This window comes from Struthio camelus, chromosome 17 (assembly GCF_040807025.1).
Source record: "Struthio camelus isolate bStrCam1 chromosome 17, bStrCam1.hap1, whole genome shotgun sequence".
Classification (NCBI taxonomy): Eukaryota; Metazoa; Chordata; class Aves; order Struthioniformes; family Struthionidae; genus Struthio; species Struthio camelus.
The window spans coordinates 16,710,991-16,732,159 of NC_090958.1; the positions used below are offsets into that span (position 1 = coordinate 16,710,991).

Genomic DNA, 21,169 nt, shown 5'->3' on the forward strand with positions numbered 1-21,169 from the left:
CTATCGAGGTATACTTGAAAAAAAAAGCTGCTTTTATTACAATTTGCTTTGTATAAAACATTTATAAATACAGTCCTCAAAATGGCATTCAGCAATTAAACGAGCTAATAAAGGATACGCACTTATTACAACACTTACATAGACAAAAACCTGATGCAAGCAGCAAGTCATTATAAAAAAAATTCCTGTGTACACCTTAAAAAATATATATATCATCTTTCCCTATGTAGGAAACAATTATGCCCCCTATACCTTTCAGGAGAACATCAGTTATTACCTACAGGCTAAAAGATGAAATTACGCAGTTATTTAATTTATTTATTTTTTTTTAAACTAAAGTAATGTTTGGAAGAAATAGGCAGCATGCCCTCATACTTTGACATATAAAAAGCATCAACCTAAAATTCATTAGCCTTCCTTTTAGCCTGTCAAATGCCAGAGGTAAAGCCACGTGATACTTACAAATCTCACCACAAAGTCCGCTGTCACATTACAGAGAGTTGCAGTTTCTGTTTTCTAGTTTCAAAATACAATCTTAAAGACTAGCCATCCAGTTTGCATTTGCTGAAACTATTTTAAACAAAAAGGGCCTTTTTTCTTACTCATGAATGAAAAAAGTTTTCTGTTACTAAACCTCAGCAGGAAAGTTGCTTCTATTACATGGCAATCTTATTCTAGTCAATATTTATATTCTGAAGAAAAGCTATCAAATTGAAAAAAGGCATCACAGAGACAGTACAGCCAAAGGGAATAAAAGTATGTGAAACCATGTGAAGATGCATATGCAGGAGAATCAAATTAACATCTTTCAAAAGGAAGGCGGGTTCCAAACCGTTGTGAAAATTTTGGCTTATTTTGAAAGCGATCCCGTTTCAGTCCTCAAAACTGGCAGCAAAACCCAACTGAAAGCGTAAGTCCATGAACAGCGTAATGCTAAGGCTCTGATCCTACACCCCAGAAACGGTCACGCTTACCTTTATATCAACATATGATTGGAAAGAACCAGAGCTTCCCTGTCTCTGAAAATTAACTCCGACACTTGAAACTTTGCAGTGTATAGTAGTGGATAGTAGGTCACAATACCTTCTACTTCACAAGGTCTGTATCTTAAACAAGCTGTATCTTCTGGTTCCTATCTACAACTAAGCACAGGTTACATGTTAATGCAATGATCTGTTACTTAGAGGACTGTGTAGGAAACACATGATTTAAATATTTATCCCTAAGAAACAAACAATAACACTGTATACAATTCTCTTTCATAGCCAATAAAAAAGTGCCATCAATTTCTCAGGTAAATTCCATTTCATGGAACGACTGGAGGAGGTAATGGTGTATTTACATAATTCTGTTATACAGCTAACTTCAACTTCTTCTTCTTAGCTTTCATGACAGGCGGCAATGATATTTTGAAAGCAGTCCTGAAATAACATTAAAAGAAAAGAAAAGAAAAAAAACAATTGTCAGATACATGCAACTTATTTCCAAAACCACCCGTTAAATAAGAAGAAGAAACACTTACTCGCATGTACTACAAATAGGACTGAAGTTGCAGAATACTGGAAAACAAAAGAATTGTTTGCTTTCACTGAAGGAGTTCCTTTGGAATGTAAGAAATTAGATTCTTTTAAATATTAAAAACTTACTTGACAAGCATACAGAGCAGACATAACCAATTTCAATGAGATTTCGATGACAGAAACACGCAGCTCTGTAGTCAACATGAATTGGGGGTGGAAGGACAAGCTGCGATCTCTGCTCTTGATCGGGGAGAAATACCCACTACACGAATAAAGAAAAACTATTTTATAAATTGGTAAAGTATTGCCTTGAAAATGAAAACAGTATGATTTCACATCTGCCACAGGAAAAAAAAAGGAAGTGCTCTTTCAATGACTTACCAGCAAATACTGCAGAAGGGATGGCATGTGGAGCACTTTCAAGTATATGCCACCTGTAATGTCACAAGCCTGGAAAGCAGAGAGCATAATCAGATCTTTCTTACGTTTGACGAGATTAATAGAATATTAACCTATCCACATACTGCTCAAGGCCTGCGTTTCCCAAATTCTAAACAATGTGTTGGCCAGACACGAACAAAGAACTAAGAATAGAAGTGCTGAGAAAAGTTAGAGAGGGAGCAGCTGTCCCCAGCAGGGAGCGTCCCTATTGCTGTTGCTGTTAACAAGGAAAGGAACACGGAAAGCGAAAAAGAAAGATCTGATCTCACATCCAGAGACCAATGGGAGGAGGGGTGTGTGGTTCTTATTAATCTGCATAGCTCACCTATCGCAGTCTCTGGGATACTTAAACATGTTTTAGGATTTTGTTAATCTACACACATGACTTTGTAACACTGGTTACAAAGCTCCTCCTCCTTTGAGAGCTCTGAAAAACAGCATCTCCCGTTCCACGTGGAATAATTTATATCCTGGTAAGCTCACAGTGTTTACTGTATTATTCTACATTGTGATTCTTGACCAACATAGACATAGTCAAGTGTGTCTCTGTGATATTTAGTCCTATGAAGAGGGCAACAATTTATAGCAATCACGTCAAAGGAAAACCAAACAATACAGGTTTATGTTACAATAAAAGGGCAAACAGATTTTTATGAAAAAATACATGATTAAAGGAAGAGAAAGGATCTTGCAGATGTGAAAGAACTCCTCAATGATGTCCCATAAAATGGTGCAAGAGAGGCTCCCTTTCAAGACATGGCTGCAAAAAGGAGAGCTTTAAACATGTTGATTTCTGATCAAATATCTAACAACTACTGTAAACAATAAATAGGAATAAGAAGCCTGTACCTGTTGCAGAAGACCTGAATCAGAGTCCAAGACACAGGCATCAATCAAAATACTCTGCAACCAAAAAGGGGAAACTCATGAAAAACAGAAACGCAGCTAGGACCAGTGCAACCTCAGGGTTATTGTCTTGATCTGTTTCAGCTATACAAACGCTCCATGCATGCACACATTTTTAAGCCTGCAGGCCCACCACAGACACAGGGAAGGTCTCTTACTTGAGCAGCACACGAATCCAGATTTCCAGCCTCCACTTCCTAATATATGGCAATACAAGAACTACCAGAAAAGGTATCTTATACATTATCTACAAGGATGGGAAAAAGGGTTACTGTCTGTACTTCCAGAGCAAACTTCAACTGGCCTACTAGACCTTTTATGTTCAAATGCAGTGATCTAGGTCTGTTTTTTAAACTCCTGCCTTTCACCCTAGACATGATAGGCTTCATAACCTTCAAGAAGTCTTTAACTAGACCACGATCATAAGAGAAATGAACGATTTTGTTACATCTATACATTAATAAAAGACAGTGTGTATCATATAGTAAATAAAATGCCAACTTCACCTGTTTCTGTGCTGCAAAGATCACATTCATGAAATTCATATATTGCAGTGCACTGTCTTCTGCAGCTTTTATGACCTACGTAAAGCAATTCAAACTTGTTAGTCTACATAATACAGCCGTATTTCAACACTCAAAGAAAATTGACAACAAAAACTCTTACCAGAATTCTTGATTTAATTTCTTGATTGCCTAAGCATTGAAAAGAAAGAGAAATGCATGAGCACATTATTTCTACCCCTTGTAGCTTGTCCTTGTAATTATGCAGCATGATCTAACACTTTGGTTAAAATAGATGTATGCGACTGTTTTATGTTCTCAATGGCATTAAGAGCAGCAGAAATACTTGACGAGTATCTGTGGGCTAATTCAGATCTGCTATGAAAGTGGATACCATCTCATTTGTTATCCAAAAGCAATTGGATATTGAACGGGAAAGAAATTTTAAAGCTGTTCATTACCAGCTCACTGGTTCAAATACATATCTCAAGAATAACAAGGTAATTCTCACTGATCAAAGCGATCTGAAGTGTATAGCTGATTCTAGTCCAGTTTCACCTCGCAAAACCAGCTGCACAAGTAGCACTTCTCCTGATTACAGAAGTCACAAGAGGAAGACCAAGACTGAGTAAGAAATTAAACTATCATCCCAACTCTGCAGATGGTCCCTTTGGAAGAGGATTTGCACTTCACGCAACTTTCAAGGAGTTCTTTGCAGTTTTTACTTGTCCTGAAGAGATTCCAATTTTACTGTTCACCCACATGCAACAGAAAACTAGAACAAGAACACAGACTAATCTGACCCAAAGTAATATTATAAATACTAAGTTATGTTCAGTATTTTCATTATTTCTATTTTCAAGCCCTGGGGAGCCTGGTCTGACCTCATAGCGGTCTATGCTTTGAACAGGAGCCTGGAATAGAGACCTCCCAATGTCCCTTCCAAAATAAATTACCCTATGATTCTAAAGCTGCAGAAAAAGAAAACAGCTCTACAGAAGAATGATTTGTGTTGTTAAATATCACAGTACTAAAAGTTTGTATTACAGCAGAATTTTAATTCTCCAAAGAACTGAGAGTTCTCCTAATCGATAGCTCTCTCCATTGTTTCCAACAACGGATGCTTAACCTCCTTGTTTTAGGTGTTTTACACCCAGCTGAGATAAAAATCATTTTTTTTTAATCGTTCAATATGGAAGAGGTTGAAACATCTGATGCAGAGTACTGCGGTCCTTTTGGATGCCACATCAAGAATTTTGGAAGACATTTAAAACTGGGCTCTAATTTGTGGAAGCTCATTTGTGGATTTGCGCCTTTTTAGAATTATGTTTGTTTTACTTGGAAGTTCTAAGATTTTTTCCCCCAAATTTTAAGATTCTCTTTGCTTTCTGCCTCACTTCCATAAATGCTTATTTCTAATCCACCCAGACCTAGCTCACATTGGGCAACTTGACAATCAAGACAAACCTTTACCTATTATTGCCAATGTGGGAAAGAGGGTACAGAAATATATGCATGTTTGTTTGTACGTATATATGTGTGCATACATTTTTTTCTTGTCCTTCCAATTCAAATATTTATGTATTCACTCAGAACAAGAGAAAAGGTATTACCTTTCACCTCTTTGCTCATCTTGTTAATGTCTACATTAGTTGACATTAAGGAATCAACACTCTATTCTTAGCATGCCCAAGAAGCAGACATAACATTTCCAAAAATTACCAAACCAGAAAGTAAATCCAGTACTTGTACTATGCGTTCAGCACCTTAGCTAACACACATTTTAGTAACCACAATCCACAGTTATTAGACAAATCATAGTTTTAAAAAACATCTCTGCTTTGAATATTATTATAGAACAGTAAATCCTAGAGTGAAGCATAATCAATATGATAAGAAACGGTCTTAAAAAATAGATAGAAATAATGGCTTTGAAAATTCACTCATTAAAAGGATACAACAAAGTGCTTTAGCAAGTGATCCTGCTAGCAGAGTTTCTGTTTGCTGGCCCCTCATGTCAGCTGCAATACAAGACAAGCTGCAGAAGTTACTTTATATATGAAAACAGTTGCCGAACTTGACCATAATAAATACTTCATTTGAGTTCTATTTTTGGCAAATAGGATTAGCGCAGAGACCCCAAAAGTGTCAGGTATAACCTTATCTACTTTAAACACATTAAAATTCAGAAGACCAAAATAAGGCCGCATACAAAGGAAATGCCAGCAACTCCTTGAAAGTCTCCAGTATTTTCTAATTCCGCATATTAAACCTAGAATTGTCTTTTCCTTACTTTTCGTCATGAGGTCTTTAATTTCCTCTGTAATTGCATCATTTATTGCTGTTAACAATTCGTATTTCCCATCTCTGCTGCCAGAGCAATTAGATTCTGCAAAACTACCACCATCTCCAAAGAGATCTGCAAAAGTCCAACGCTTCCCGGGATACAAGAAACGACTGAAAGAGAAGAATAAAGTATTCATGTTTTGCCAATATGCTCATAAGAAAAATAAATAAATAAACCAGTTGTAGACAGCAATACTCAGAAGTAGAGCTTTCCATAATTTTAATGCTTAAGCCATTAAAGAGACTACATAAGCCAGGCAATCTTCAAAATCACAATGGAGTAATGCCTGCATTCACTCCCTTCCTTTCAAGGCACGGTTTAAGAAAATTAGCAGACATCGTGTCTGCCCTGAGGGGCAGACCACTTGTTCCTGAGACTCACAAATAACTTGGGGTGGAGGGGCAACACAGGACTCACTAAACAGGAAAATTTCCCCACTTCTGTTGTCCTGCTCACTACACGACTCCTCACCTTCAATCTACATATATTTGTTGCTTAAGTAAAAGCCCATTTTATTTCTTTCTCACTCTGTTTTAATTAATTTCTATTTTTAAGAGAATGATAGGTTACACATTTTAAACTTGGTTTCAATAACAAACTCCAGTCCAACAAGGACTTTAGGGGAGAGCTGTAGGAAAGAGCACTTTAAAATTAAGTTTGTACACCAGTAACAAGCAACTACACCTTTCTTGCGTGTGACTCGCTATCACAGCCAGCCTGTTGGTACGGTTCATAAACAAGTGCGAATTTCCCAGGACCATCACCGCATCCAGGCATTTTGACAGGGTGAACTGCTGAAAAACAGAAGAAAAAAAAAAAGCAGATATAACACGATAATATTCAAAATTGAGTAATTTAGAAGAAATCTCTCAATTCAAATGACTGAAGACTTAAAAGAACTCGAATTTTAGGATGCTGAAGGAGATTCATTTCTTAATGGGAAGGATTTAGGGGCGGGAAAGAAGGCTCAAGCCATACAGGACACCGAGCAGGCACGTTAAGAGCAGTCTCACGCAATTATCAATTGCATCGCACAGCTCTGAAATCAGAGACCTAGCCCGTCTGCGGGCAGCTCGCAAAGAAATAAGCGCCAGACCGAAAAACGTTAATTTCCTCAGGGAGCCGCCCCGCGGGGCCGGCGGAAGCGGTACCGGTACCTCGGCTTCCCCCAGCGCCCTCTTGCCCCACCAGATCGGGTTGGTGTCAACGATGACGACCAGCAGGCTCAGCTCGTCATCTGAAAGACAGAGCACACGGCGCCGTCACGCCGGGACACGGCGGCGGCGGCGCCGCCGGCCCCGAGCCGCCCGCGCCCGCCTCACCCGCGCTCATGTCGCCGCCCGCGCCGCCTCCCCGCCGCTGCGGCGCCGCCGTGACGTGACGGCGCGCGGCGTGACGTCACGCGCAGGCCGGCCGGCCGCCGCGCCGCGGTGCGGGGGGAGCGCAGCGCAGCGCAGCGCAGCGCCGCCGCCGCCGCCGCCATGAGCACGGACGGTAACGGCGGGGCGCGGGGCGGGCGGGGCGCGGGGCGGCGCGGCCGGGGCTGACGCTGGCGCCTGCTTTTGCCTTGCAGACCTGATCGAGGCCTTCCGGGCGCAGCTGAGGGACGACCCCGACGTCGCCTCGGCCGTGGCCGCCATCCGCGCGCTGCTGGGCTTCCTCAAGCGGGACCGAGGTGGGCCCGGCTCCCCCTTCCCTCCCCTCCCGCCCCCGCCCCGGGCCGGCCAGGCCCCGGCCTGCCCTGACGGCGCGCCTCTGCCCCCACCCCCAGGCGAGACCATCCAGGGCCTGCGGAGCAGCCTGCTGGACGCCATCGCCACGCTGTCGCGGGTGGACTCCTCGGTGGCCGTGTCCTCGGGCGGGGAGCTCTTCCTGCGCTTCATCAGCCTCACCTCGCTGGAGCACTCGGTGAGGGCAGCCTCCCCCCTCGCCGCCGGCCTCCCCCCTCGCCGGCCTCACGCCCGGCTCGCTCTCTTTTCCAGGACTACTCCAAGTGCAAAGAAATCATGATCGAGCGAGGGGAGATTTTCCTCAGGAAGGTCTCCCTGTCGAGGAACAAGATCGCCAAGCTCTGCCATCCCTTCATCAGAGACGGTGCCGTAAGTAGGCCGAGGCGGCGTTGCTCTTGTGCGGGTGCCCCGCTGCTTCCAGCGGTGGCGAAGCTGGAGGGGAGTGACATTTGTTAGCATCCATTTATGACAACGTCGTCTGATGGTGGCTTTTGTGAATACACAGGCATAACGTCACCCATTGCTTTATTTTCTTAAGACTTCCCCTCCCCCTACCTCTATTTCTATGCAAAGCAGCATTACCTTGTGGCCTACTTGTAAGAGGTGCTGAGGAGTCTCAATGTGAACTCTCCATTGAAAGTATTAGATCCTCGGCCCCCTCGGCAGCATCAGGGCTGTGTAAAAACCTGCCATGTAAAGTCCAGCTCAGAGTGGTTTGCTGTCCTATAATTTGTATAATACAAATGGCGTACAGTATTATTTAAAGTTGGCGGACAGTTGTGTGAAGTAAAACCCATGACACAACAACAACAAAAGTTCTCGGAAGCTCAGCAAAAAGTAATGTGTTTTTTTTGACAGCGAATATTGACACATGCCTACTCAAGAGTGGTCCTCAGAGTGTTAGAAGCAGCTGTTGAGTCAAAGAAGCGATTCAGTGTTTATGTCACTGAATCACAGCCAGATCAAGCAGGGCAAGTACACATTAATTTTGTGTTTTATCTATCAGCCAGCATCACATCTGTCATATCTTAAGAAAAGCTAAGTTTATTTGCATCATTTTCAAGGGTAACTGTATCACTAATAATGTAACATTGTTCCAGACAAGTAAACATAAATATTGGCAATTAATTTTCTGTACTAAATAACCTCATTACACTGCTGCCTGGTTATTGGCAATTAATTTTCTGTACTAAATAACCTCATTACACTGCTACCTGGGTTTTCCTCAAAGGTTTACAAACCTTCAGTCAGTGCCGATTTACTTTTTTCCTTTTTTGACGGGAGACGATTGACTTCTGGTTGTCAGCTTCAGAAGCAGGCCAAAATAGTCAGTATAATCTTTAAGCATACAAAGTAAAATATTTAGCTAACAACGTCGTTTGAAGATGCCAGATAACGTGTGTTACTGATAGCAGGCTTTCCCTCTCCAGAGAATACAGTTGCATGCGGGACATAGCTATACGTACTCGTGTTGCTAACCAGTCTTTCACTAGCATAAAGGACGTTTAGCTAAATGAAGTACGTATGATCTATCAGGGTCACTAAAATAACTTCTAGCAATACAGCCCATGCTTTATTTCTTGTGTCTTGTTGATGGAAAAGCAGAGACAGCTTAGGTAATCAGCGATCTTAATAATGTTTCCCTGACTTATCTTTCTGTAGCTATAATTCCAGACTGCTAAAACTGACTTGACTTTGTCAGGTTTGTCATAATCTGTTTGTTTCCATTTCTACACAAGAATTTATTTTCCTTTAGGGGGAACATCACAAATCAAAACTACTGGCGAGGGAACGTGGGCAGTCATGGGTTTCACTCCTTCAGACAATATTTTTCTAGCGGTCTTTAAAGAAAGACTTTTAAGCTTCAAACATGCTGTTTTAATAGGCAAAAAATGGCAAAAGCTCTGCGCAAGTTGAACATTCCTGTGACTGTGATTCTAGATGCTGCAGTTGGGTAAGTCTGATCACTAAATCTTAACACTATTCATCCCAATTTTACTTTGACAGAGTTATATATGAGCTTTATAGAAGCTTGTTCAAAGTACAGAGATTGTTACTTAGTCTGTCACAGTCACCAAACAAGCTAAACAAGTTAAACCTTTTGGTGCCCAATTAGGAGAATATGCCTGCTATAAAACGAGTACTTGATGCTTGCATATGAGAATGAAGTCAGGCCTAAGTACAGAACTTGGGTGGGGATACACGGAAAAAGGAACTGGGGTGCTATGCAAAAAGGCTACCTTTTTTTCTAATTTGCATACAGTAAGCACTAGCATTTTTTAAACTGATTGATTGCTAAATCACTACTGCTTAGTGTATGTAAGTACAAAGTATGAGAAAGGAAAGAACTATTATAACTAAATCCCAGTTCCTACATTAGTGCAAAATGCATGTCAGAATGCCTCCAAGAGAAGAAAACATACCAGTCTGCTTACCAAGGCAGCTGTAATCCAGTGCAGAGGGTGGCTTGACTGGACAAATCTGAAAGTTTTGCGTGATGCATTAACATTTCTCCTTTTCAGAATGTTTAGCTGATGGTTTGCTTTTTAGGTCTGTATTTTCAATGAGCAAAACAGGTTGAAAGAACGTAAAGAAAAGTGGACAAGATGAGGAACATCTTATGTGTTTGGCCGAGGATATTACGAGGCAGAGTTAAACTTCACTGTGTAGTTAGCATTTTATCAAGATATTCACGTTCCTGAAACTGAGGAGTATCCCTAATCAGATCCAGCTTCTCCAAGCCTTTTCCCAATTACCAACGTCAGGTCAGGCAGAAGACATAATTATTAAATATTCCTGCTTGGGAAGCAGAGGAAGGCTCATTACAAGCATATGTAACAGTATATGTACGTGCATAGGCAGCTAGGACTAGTTCAGAAAAGTGAGCGATTGTTTGAATTACTAATTCCTGTTATGTTCAATGCGTCATTTGTCATATTGCACAGTTAAGACTTGGCTTTTCCCCCCACCCACCCCAACAGCTACATTATGGAGAAAGTGGACCTGGTGTTAGTTGGTGCTGAAGGTGTAGTTGAAAGCGGAGGAATTATTAACAAGGTAATGAGCTTATTACATTATTCTGTAAACTCTAGACTCTTAAGAGTTTCTTGGAAACGTTCAGGGTTTTTTGAAAAATATTTTCTATTTGGACGTTATCCAATAGACGTCTATTTCCTATTGGAAACATGACAACATTCTGTCACACTAGCACTGAGTCTGCATGTTGTTTTCCCTCTGTCTCTACAGATTGGCACTAATCAAATCGCTGTTTGCGCCAAAGCTCAGAACAAGCCATTTTATGTTGTAGCAGAAAGTTTCAAGTTTGTAAGACTTTTCCCTCTAAATCAGCAGGATGTCCCAGATAAGTTTAAGGTAAGAGAAATTCAGATTACTTCTTACCCAGCTAAGATAAATGCTTACATATCTATGATTTTTTTTTTTCCCTGAGAATGTCTTCATTTATCTGGATCTCTCTACTATATATAATATGCAGTTACTCTGTGTTACAGTCAAACATCTCATAATTTGTCTTAATGCTAGCATTTAGTTCCTAAAGCAGTTCTGTTGAGGCACAGGAGTAGCACTGGGGAAGAAACAGCTAAATCAAGACATTTCAGCAACTACAAATTTTACTCCATACAAAAGATAAAACAGTTGAGGCCAAGATGGCCCTAGCCTACGCTTCATTTATAGCGACTGACTTCCTTCACTGATACCAAGTACTCTGCTCAAGGCTAGCACTGCCCTTGCCCCAAGGAGGTTTTCAGCTTGCAGCTGTGTGGTAACTAATGGTCTCTGTTTCCTTCTAGTACAAAGCAGACACTCTGAAAACAAGTCAGAATCTAACAGAGGAGCATCCCTGGATTGACTACACATCACCATCGCTAATCACACTACTGTTTACAGACCTAGGTGTGCTGACTCCATCAGCTGTCAGTGATGAACTTATTAAACTCTATCTGTAACAAAGAGGGACTCAGTATACAGGGTGTATTATTACCTTCTTCAGTGACCATCACAGTTGTAAGAACTTGGAAGATGACACAAGTTATATGGACATGGTAAGACGAAATTGTGAGGACTGATGTAACTACCAGCCTTTTGATTTTTTAAGGCAAAACATTGCATATGAATGAACCACTGTTTTAAAAAAAAAAAAAAAAGTTGCTACAGCTTCTAACAGCCTAAAATAAATTATTTAAAGAGGGGTGGAATGTTTTGATAACGTACAATAAAATACCTTACTGTGTATTCAAACTCGTTCTGAGGTATGCTGTCACCTACTGATCTGGGACAGATGTGATACCTACCTGAACAGAACAAAATGAAAAAGTGCACAAAGCTCCTGCCAGTGGGAATCTGCTGTTCCTGCCATACTGTGCAAGAGCAGTGCTTTTAGCTTTGTTCTTAACTGCAGGCTTGTTTGTATTTCCCCGAGGTATTTATGGAAGCCAGGTCTCTTATAAGAGGAAATTAGAGCCGTTTTGTTCTCTGCATCATTGTTTTGTTATAAAAATACAGTTTTATTGAAATAGGCAGTGTCTTAAGACTCTGATTAGAACAAGACTGTCAATCTTCAGCCTCCAAGTCAGACACAGTTTCTGCTTTGAGCCTACTTTGGCTGCCTGTTAGTCTCTTCTCAAACTCTTCTTCGCTAATTTTGCCCTTTTTTAATCTTTTCAAGAGTCTTGTGTCGTTCAGCAGCTCCTCCATATCTTCATCTTCAATATCGGAGCCCTGTTGACAGTTGAAAAACAACAATTAAACACAACTGTAGAGCTGAACACCCAGAAATGCCCTTCCTAGTTGACTAGTACCAGTCCTTCCATTAGTTGTCATTTCCTATGTTCATTAATAATCTTATACTGTGACTCTTTTGAGAATAAATTAATACTATTGTAAAGCAAATAGAAAACATGACACAAGCATTGCTAAAGATTAAAGGTGCTCTATAAGTAGCAGAATGAGTGAATGAAGGACAGTAAGAATAGCATTAATTAGATGGTAGGCTTTTTCTAACCTTTATTCCTGCATAATATTAACAAGTGCCTAAGGTAAGTTTGGGTTTAAAGTAATCAGAAGTGCATACTCTTCTACAGAAAACAGCCTCTTTCTTCAGTTAAAAGGTAAAGTGCTCATTAGGGTATTTCCTCCATTGCTGTTCTTTGCCTGTGGATTTTACAAGCCACAGGGTTTGAATTCTCACAACGTACATTGTGCTTCCCGCCCCTCCTACCCCCCCACCCCAAGGGAGGTTTACAACCCAGATTTTACCAGGAGTATCCAAGCAGGAAATAGAACCCAATTCCCACATCAGAGACTTTATTTAATTCTGTTATAGTTGCTGAGAATTAAGAAAATAAAAAAATCAAGTTCTGTCCTTCTTGGCCCCCAGGCTGCCGGACCTCTGAGAAGCGAAACCTGGGCAACACGTGCTGACAGTGTTATTCATGAGCACCAGAGCACTGAGAACTTCCTTTTAGGGTTTAGCTTTACAGAACATCTTTAAAACTTTTTAGGCTTTGCCTATAGGGGTCCTAGAAAGTCAACGTAGACAGTCAGTGATTCTGCAGTGCACACAGCTCCTGTCAAACTAAAATCCCATTGCTTTTTGCCTACTGAAAGCATGTACCTATGCTGTTGTAATGGCATGCAGTTTAATATAATGGGCAGAGTTTACCTCTTCACGCTTCCTTTTAGCTGTTATTTTCTTTTTCTTTTCCCTTTTGGCTTTTTGCTTTGACCAGGCTTTGTTCTTTATGAATTTCTTTCTCTCTCCATTTTCCTGTCTTTCCTTTCTTTGTTGTTCTAATTGTTTTTGTCTCTGTTTTTCTCTATTTTTATCCTTAAATGGAATGGAGTCAGTATTAATAGTAACTGGAATAAAGTCTGAAAAACATTTTCCTCTTAGCTCAGGCATCTTTGGCATCTTTAGCAAGGCAAAACCTTTGGCAAGACTAGCAAAATCCAGATCTGTTAAAATAAAGATTGTAAAGTCAGTTTCTTGCTGGATAAAAAGTGAACCTAACTTAGCAAATCACAGAAAAGCATCTTGCTATATTGCTTACATTCTACACTTAATACTGGTAACAAAACACTTTTTTTTTATGCTTAAAGTCAGTTTTGGTCTCACCAGCCCCTTCTGCAAAAAACAGATCCAGGCCTTTCAAAAGAACTCTGTATTTCCCAGGGGCTTGAGAGGTGCTCATCTCATTTAATTTGCAATTAATTACTCTTTGGGGCTTTGATTTCCAAGGGAGTGTTTCAAGTCAAAAAACCAAACCAAACCAAACCAAAAAAACCCTACCAACAATGACAAAAATCCATGAAGTGTTAGCGTCCCCTTTTGTTGTAAAGGGCACATTCACCTTCCCTAAAGAGAAGTTTCACAGCCATTCAGTCACAATCAGCTGACTCTGACATTCAACATTCAACTCTGATGATGTCAAATACTGACAGCATCCACACTGCAGAAAGTGTGGAAAGAAAAGCTTTAAGAACAGGAATGAGCAGTTGTATCATCTGGACAATAACACTACGTTTTTTGCCAAATCAAACAACAGTCTTCTGCAGAACAGTGAAAGAGAACAGCCTCTGGTGAGAATTACCTTTTATTCGGAAGATCAGATTACATTCATGTTTGGCATAAGCCTGGATGTAAGACACAAATGCTTTCATCCCTCTCTCAAACACAGCTCTGTCAGCTAGGGCCATAGACTTCAGTTTTGGAAGAAGATCTAACACGTTTCTCTGTGGTTTCATTTCCTGCATGGGACACTGAGTATCAAAAAAGAAATATAAAGGTTCAGCTGAATGATTAAAAATGAATTATGAAGCTTCAAACACAGATGACTTCTCCAATTAATCTTCAGTGAGCTTTGAGGGCAGAGTATTTCCCCCCAGTCCTTTTTTAACACTTAGCTTCCTTCATTTCTCCTTACCCCCTCTTTTATTCAGCCATTTCAACACTCCCGTTCACCGCTCAGCCTTATAAACAATTGTTCTAGCCCAGCAAGAGGGCTCCCACGCTGCAGCTCAGGAGAGGCAACACCTTACTCTAACGCCTCATCAAGCTATATTCTCATTTGCAGGCCTCTAGAGGATTTATAGGATTAATCCCATTAATGCAGGATCAGATAACGGAAGCGATCCAAGCTATAAATAAACTTTTTCTGGCAGGTTTATTTTTCAGCAGTGCAGAGGGGCAGCATACCAAGTGGTGGTGCAGCAGAGGCAGTGGAAACCAGTACTGTGCTTCCACAAATGCTCAGTCTACACCCTTGGAAAAAGCATTTCCTTACCAGATTCATAACATGTTCCCGTTGGCTCAGTAGGTAAAACAGGCAGTAATTGTGTTCTAACAAGCAGTTGAATGCAATGAGATGAATAAGAAACTCTTGTCTTTTTTTAATCGTTTGCCTCTGCTAAAATCTATGTGTATGATCTTAAGCCCTATGAATTCTGATTTTAAAACTCCTGTCACTAAACTTCTGGTGAGTCTGTTTGTCTCCTTACCCTTTTCTGCTTAGGGGGAAAAGAAAAGTCTACTAACCTTTTGGTTGATTGAGAGGAAGTTAACATAAGATTCTTCCATGGGAAGCAAAAATACCAGTGCGCTGCCTACATTGCCAATCCGTGCTGTTCGACCACACCGATGCACAAAGGCGCTGAAACAACGTGACACAAGAGCTCCTTTAACAAGAGATGCTCAGTTTGCTGTTAAAGTATTAGATAGTGAAAGAGCAAGTTCTAGGAATGAAAAATCTAGAGTGCTGTGTACTTTTGACCTGAACTAGTGATTTTAACAACCAGCAGGAATCACTGAAATACAAGATATAACAGTCCCACTCTCAATTCTCAGAAATGCGTACTAAAACAAGGTGCATCTGTTTTGGGAGGGAGAGCTTAAGCAAGTTGTAGGGAGAATTATGACAGTGAAAGTTAAAATGCAAGGAAAAGCTCCTCTCATTTGAGCTTTCAGTATACCATCCTTGAACAGCTCTGCGCTTGCTTTCATCTCTGCTCTCACTCTAGTATCTCACCTCCTGTTACTTCTTTGATATTCTCATACTAACCCTTACCCTTATTGTCTCCTTTTATAAATATAAGTGGCAATAGCCGTTTTAATGGCATTAACCCATTTGACTTATGTATGTACAACACATGTAAGCACCACTTAAAGTCGTATCAGTTATAACAGAATTGCCATCTTCCAGCCTCCCCTGTTCATGCATTGTGTGTTTATTCAGACTAACTTTCAGGCACAGAGTAAACGTGTTTTCCACAGTAGTACGTTCCCAATTTGTATTTAAACAGTACAGTAACATGAACAGAAGCAGAGTAAGGGTTCTTAAGATGTGAAGTTGTACCTTGCACTGCTAGGTGGATCATACTGTAAAACCCAATGTACTTCTGGAATGTCTATGCCACGGGCCATCACATCAGTGCAAACTAAAATGCCACTAGAAAGAAGAAAAAGCATGTTTTCATTAAATTGTCGTTTAATGAGACCTATCAGTCTCTCCGTAACTGTATTCTGCAGCTACACTGGAGAATGAGGAACAAAATGTTCTAAAACATTTGTGTTCGGAAAAGAAACAACGTAGCATAAGCTGGTTACAGCTTTCACCAGATAAAAATTCCATGCAACATTATAAAAAGGAATGTGGTAGGGAATAATTCCCTATTACAAGTTCTATTTTTAATTTGCATTCGCCACAGCTGGAAAAAAATACTATAAACGTTTTATTAAAAGATTAACAAGCTGACAGTTTTGGCATGCTATTTTAAACAGCTGCTCTTCCACTCTGTTGGTAATTCTTTCTTTTTAAATATAAAAAGCTAAGATTCAGTTCCCATGCAATAAAAATGACAGCAAACAGGGTACGTTTCTCTTAACTGAACATCCTGCAAAACTGACAAGGAATACTTTTCTGCAGGTAAGACACAGCATCATGCTGCCATATTCTTGGTCACATGCTAATAAAATAGTATCTTGGGTTTCTAGTCTGGTTACCAGACAGGAGAAGGTTATGTTCACTACCATGTCCCTTCTGAGGGATACACTTACTCTGCAAAGCTAATGCGGGATTGCAGCACGTGTCAGTACAGCATGCCAACAGCAGCAGTGGGGATGAGCTTCATACTGTGTAGGTCTGACTAGCAAGCGCAATGTACACTTTAGAGGAACCCTAGCTGCAGGATAGCCTAAATCTGTGTCCCTGCATCTTTCATGCTGCTATATGGATTATCTAAACTAGGCTGGACACGGCTGCAGCCACATTTTCATTTTGTTTGTAATCATACTTTGAGTGCCTAAGCATAATTAATGTCCTTTACAAATACATTAATTTCTCTCTCATTCAATACAGTAGCACAGTTAAAAGTCATTATTTCTAATTTACATCATTTGCACTACCCTAACTTCGTAAGCAGTTAGTAGCATCTTTCTCATTAGCATAACCCCACTCTTCTGCACTTAAATGGCACAAACATATTGTCAGGTACAATTACACATCGCTTACTATTTCTACTTTTAGCTAACTTAAGTCTATTCGTATGTTCTTACCCTGGGAGCTTCCGAAACTCAGTAAAAATCTTGTTACGTTTGTGTTTCATTTTCCCATGAATGCACATTATTTTCACTTGTTTAATTAAGGATTCCAAAGCCTTCCCATAGTATTCCACACAGGCACACGTACTGTTGTGATACGGAAAGGCATAAAAGCAAAAGCTTATGTGACATTTTAAATCTGATTTAGACAGTCATGCTAACGCAGTCTGAGATCTTTCAAAAATATACGCTATTGCCTATTTTTATTTAAAATACGCACATCACTTTTGTAACTAACATATAATTGTCTACAACGCCTTACTTTAAAAATGCATATAAAATTCATACAGTCTGCTTTGTAAAGTATATTGCAATCCTGACTTGAAGCGATGATCAATCGCTTCTTAAACGTCATATTCTACATGACAGCTGTTAAAAATCAATCCCCTTGTAAAATATAAGCACTCTGGGCCAAAGACTAGCTGTGTCCTTTCTAACACGGAGCACAGTGTTGGACTTTAAGTAATAAAACACTGCACTGTTGTCACAATGAAACCCAACTGGAATTACCTGAAAAAGACCAGATGTTTTTCCTGTTTGTGTTGTCGAAGAAAATGCACCAATTGATTAAATTTTTCATCTGCTTTGCATATCTACACAATGCAAAAGAAAAACAGTTAAAAAAAAAAAAAAAAGGATCAGACCTGTTTCCCTCATTTACTGGGGCTCATTTGTGCACTGATAGAGGCCTACTGGCATAATTTATTAATACTGATCACGTGTAGCACAATACATCATACCATATAGACAAAAGGGTAATATCCTAAGTAAAAACATATACTTGAGCTCACGGTCCTCCCATCCCCAGATGCAAAATACCTGTCCTACAGTAATACCTCGGGTTTTCCTTAGCCGCTTCCCTAAAATAGCCAGATATCCCTCCCATATTCTCTCACTATAAACAAGTCAAGGAGCCACAGTGCTGCAGCTAGTTTGGGGTTATGACAATTCCTGCCTGGTCAGACAGAACAGGCAACAAAACTCATATGGCAGCCAACACCACGGTTGCTAGTTTGGACCTTCCTCCTCAGCTTGGTAACTGATTCTCAGAGAACCTGTGGGAGCTTTATACCTTTCAGACCTCTGTGTCCTCTATTCACGAGACCAAAATTGGCCAAGACTTAAAAAGTTATTGATGGGACCAGGGAAAAGCAAGAGGGCATCACAGACTATCATGAAGCACAGAGGATCGCACCATGTAATAGTTCTCCAGGCGTGTTGGAGTTTTCTGAGTGTTGCTCGCTGCCACTCCCTTCTCCTTCACCGAGATGCGGACAGGATTCCGAAGACCTGCTCTCACCAAGTTCTCCACTTCCTGAGTCTGAGTTGCTGAGAACAGCCCTGTCCGTCTCTGCTTGGGTAAAAAGTCCAGAATGGCATTTAAACTGCAAGTAAGCACACATGCAAAACATAAACGTCCCAACGTTTCCCTCAGAAAGAAGGTTAATCACTGGAACAAAGCTGATTTTACAAGTCATTTGTAGCTCAGGCTCATTCACATGAACCTTACATAAACTAATTTAAAACTTCACAAGTATTGCTAGAAATTATTATTTAAATACCTTGCTTCAAAGCCCATATCTAGAAGTCTGTCTGCTTCATCTAATACCAACACATCAAGTGACTTCACACAGCTTGCTAGATCCAGCCCATCCGCTTTTCTTCTGAAGAGATCTTCCAAGCGGCCCGGCGTAGCTACAATGATGTTTCCACTGTTTGTGATAAGGACACACAGAAATTTTGTAACTGCGTAAGCTAAGGATTCTGAGAGGGTGGCTCACACAGCTATCGCACCATAAACTTACACTCAAATTGACCGGATGTTAGCAGATAACATAAAACAATTTCAGTTTGCTACTACTAACTGTGTTCATATTTCAGTTGCTTAGACACTATGTTGACTGGAGTAAAACTCTCAGGTGAAAGCACGTAATTTGTGGTACTATATGCTTAGCAGCTATTAAAAGCAATTTTCTAAACATAATCAGCTAAAAAGAAATCCTTGGTACCTCCACGGCAAAGCCAGTGGCAAACAGGTGTATGTATTCTGCTCCAAAATTTATCCATCAGTATCACCACAAAATAGTTCTGAAAAATTATTCATCAACACAGTCTCGTTCTCATTAGAGCCTACTTTGGTACGTTTACACTAAAGGAGGCAACCAAAATATTAAGTGAAAACAGTTTTCAACTCACAACGCTATACACTGTTCTTCACCCAGACAGCACGTAAATGGTACTGATTTCACTTATGACCCCTTTCTACTGTCTCGTTACCCTCTTTTTATGGTATATCTAACCCAAGAAAAAAATCTGCAACTTCTTCAGCACATTTCCTGATATACTTAAGTAGTACCATCAAACTTCAGGGGGCCCTAACTTGAAAACTCTAAGGACTAGGAGAAAACCACAACTGAGAGGTATCAATTGAAATTACTGACAATCAACTTACCCATGTTCTTTAAACTTTTCAACATCTTCCATGGGATTCCTACCACCAATTAAAAGAATCTGGCTAAAAGAAATAAACAAAAAAAAAAACACAGAAAGATTTGGGTCATCTTTGGTTTTTGCTAGTTTATGAAATACAAAAGTCCAAAGAAAAAGAGTTGGTTGCCATGAAAAGTCTAAAGTTCACCCACCTAAATTTGGGAAAGTGTTTTGTGAAATGCGACAGCACCTCATCAATTTGAATAGCTAGCTCTCTGGTGGGTGTGATGATTATAGCTCCAACCTGCACATGAAAATCAAAAGGAGATTACGGAAAATGACAGAATAAAGATTTAGGAAAAACAGTCCCTTACAAGGTAAGTGAACATGAGTCATGTTTATGAATCTAATATCAGATAAAACACTTCCAACAAAAATATAATGAAGTATACTGAATAACAAAACATCTGTGAAAGAGGTTTTAAATCAGTCTGCAAAATACCTCTGCTCAAAGAACAGTATCTGACAATTCTTAACTGCAAGTAACAGCGCAACTGTTGTGAACACTAAAACGTATACAAAAATTAATAGATGCTAAAAAGCATCTGGCCACTGTCTCTTGTTTGCAGTACGTCATATTTAATATTTTAAAACTTTTTTCTAACAGCTCATAAGCCAGTTATGATTGTATCAAATAAAAAAGCAGTATCTAAGTGCAAAGAAAGTGCTCCGTTACATTTTTTTAATTTTAAAGAGTTGTTACTTTACGCGTATGCAATTTTACTTGTACATACTTTCACTGAAATCCTTAATCTTATCTGTATGTTCTAAAAACATATTTAAACATTCAGAACTGAAGAACTTAATCTTACCTGCATTTTCTTTAATTTTTCTTCCCGTCTGAGAAGAATTTCTAGGACGGGAATCACAAACGCTAAGGTTTTGCCGCTGCCCGTTACCTGTGAGAAGCGAAACAGAGTCGGCCCTTTCTCAGCCCCAGAAACAAGAAAAATAAGGAAACCAATGGGGGGGGAGGGGACACACTCACCGCTTCTGCAGCAACATCTTTATTACTCATAAAGAGAGGAATGGTGGCAGACTGAAAAAAAAAAAAAGAGGAAACATCACATGAATAGTTGACTTCGCTCTGGTTTATTGATTAGACGTCATATAGGTCAAGCGTTCCCCCCTCCCCCCCGGGATATCGAAGCTGTTGTGAGCATCAGCGAGCCGTGCCAGGGACAGGAAACCCAGCGCCGCCACTTCTCCAGCTGCGGCAGAGAGCGACTGCTCCGGCTGCGGAGAGCTCGAGGCTGCGGCCGCGGCGGCGCCCGTCCCGCCCCAGAGCCCTTCCTCGGGCCTCGCCTGCCCCGGGCCCCCCCGGCGCCGCCGCGCGGGGCGGACGGCCCCTCACCTGCACGGGGGTCATGTGGGCGAAGCCGAGGCCGCGCAGCGCCCGCAGCACGCCCGGGCTCAGCGCCACGGGCAGCGAGGCCCAGCTGCCTTCCGTCACCGCCTCCATCTTGGGCGGCCGCCTCAGCCGCCGCCGTCGGGCCACGCCCTCCCCGGTCCGGCCGCGGCGGGTCCGCGCGGAAACAGGCGCCGCCGCGCGCCCGTTCCGCCGCCAGCCCCACGGCGCCCCGGGTTTCGCGTGGCTTGGCGGTAGGGCTGGCCTCCTC

The 21,169-nt window shown here is 41.0% G+C and overlaps 3 protein-coding genes across 5 annotated transcripts; 1 reads left to right on the plus strand and 2 right to left on the minus strand.

The window, feature by feature from the left end:
• Window positions 1-9: 9 nt before the first annotated feature.
• GTF2H3 (general transcription factor IIH subunit 3) lies at window positions 10-7,151 on the minus strand. 2 transcript variants are annotated; one of them, XM_068910929.1, is made up of 13 exons: window positions 7,040-7,151; window positions 6,875-6,954; window positions 6,402-6,511; window positions 5,664-5,827; window positions 5,329-5,391; window positions 4,984-5,013; window positions 3,534-3,562; window positions 3,374-3,448; window positions 2,811-2,864; window positions 1,902-1,970; window positions 1,647-1,782; window positions 1,523-1,559; window positions 10-1,421 (listed from the first exon to the last, which is right to left on the minus strand). In XM_068910929.1, the coding sequence occupies exons 1-13, from the start codon at window positions 7,047-7,049 to the stop codon at window positions 1,352-1,354; spliced, it is 927 nt and encodes a 308-aa protein (XP_068767030.1). In that variant the 5' UTR covers window positions 7,050-7,151; the 3' UTR covers window positions 10-1,351. The 2 variants fall into 2 exon arrangements, with proteins under 2 accessions (XP_068767030.1, XP_068767031.1); XM_068910930.1 differs by having other exon boundaries at window positions 6,402-6,508; window positions 7,040-7,100.
• Window positions 7,087-11,982, plus strand: EIF2B1 (eukaryotic translation initiation factor 2B subunit alpha). Its single transcript, XM_068910931.1, has 9 exons — window positions 7,087-7,211; window positions 7,291-7,392; window positions 7,489-7,625; window positions 7,700-7,816; window positions 8,306-8,418; window positions 9,333-9,401; window positions 10,429-10,504; window positions 10,694-10,819; window positions 11,257-11,982. The coding sequence occupies exons 1-9, from the start codon at window positions 7,199-7,201 to the stop codon at window positions 11,410-11,412; spliced, it is 909 nt and encodes a 302-aa protein (XP_068767032.1). The 5' UTR covers window positions 7,087-7,198; the 3' UTR covers window positions 11,413-11,982.
• DDX55 (DEAD-box helicase 55) lies at window positions 11,947-21,073 on the minus strand. 2 transcript variants are annotated; one of them, XM_068910927.1, is made up of 14 exons: window positions 20,905-21,073; window positions 20,539-20,589; window positions 20,363-20,449; window positions 19,703-19,794; window positions 19,513-19,575; window positions 18,623-18,772; window positions 18,256-18,445; window positions 17,571-17,653; window positions 17,016-17,147; window positions 15,817-15,909; window positions 15,000-15,114; window positions 14,056-14,224; window positions 13,128-13,420; window positions 11,947-12,184 (listed from the first exon to the last, which is right to left on the minus strand). In XM_068910927.1, the coding sequence occupies exons 1-14, from the start codon at window positions 21,010-21,012 to the stop codon at window positions 12,017-12,019; spliced, it is 1,794 nt and encodes a 597-aa protein (XP_068767028.1). In that variant the 5' UTR covers window positions 21,013-21,073; the 3' UTR covers window positions 11,947-12,016. The 2 variants fall into 2 exon arrangements, with proteins under 2 accessions (XP_068767028.1, XP_068767029.1); XM_068910928.1 differs by lacking the exon at window positions 17,016-17,147 and having other exon boundaries at window positions 20,905-21,051.
• Window positions 21,074-21,169: the final 96 nt, after the last annotated feature.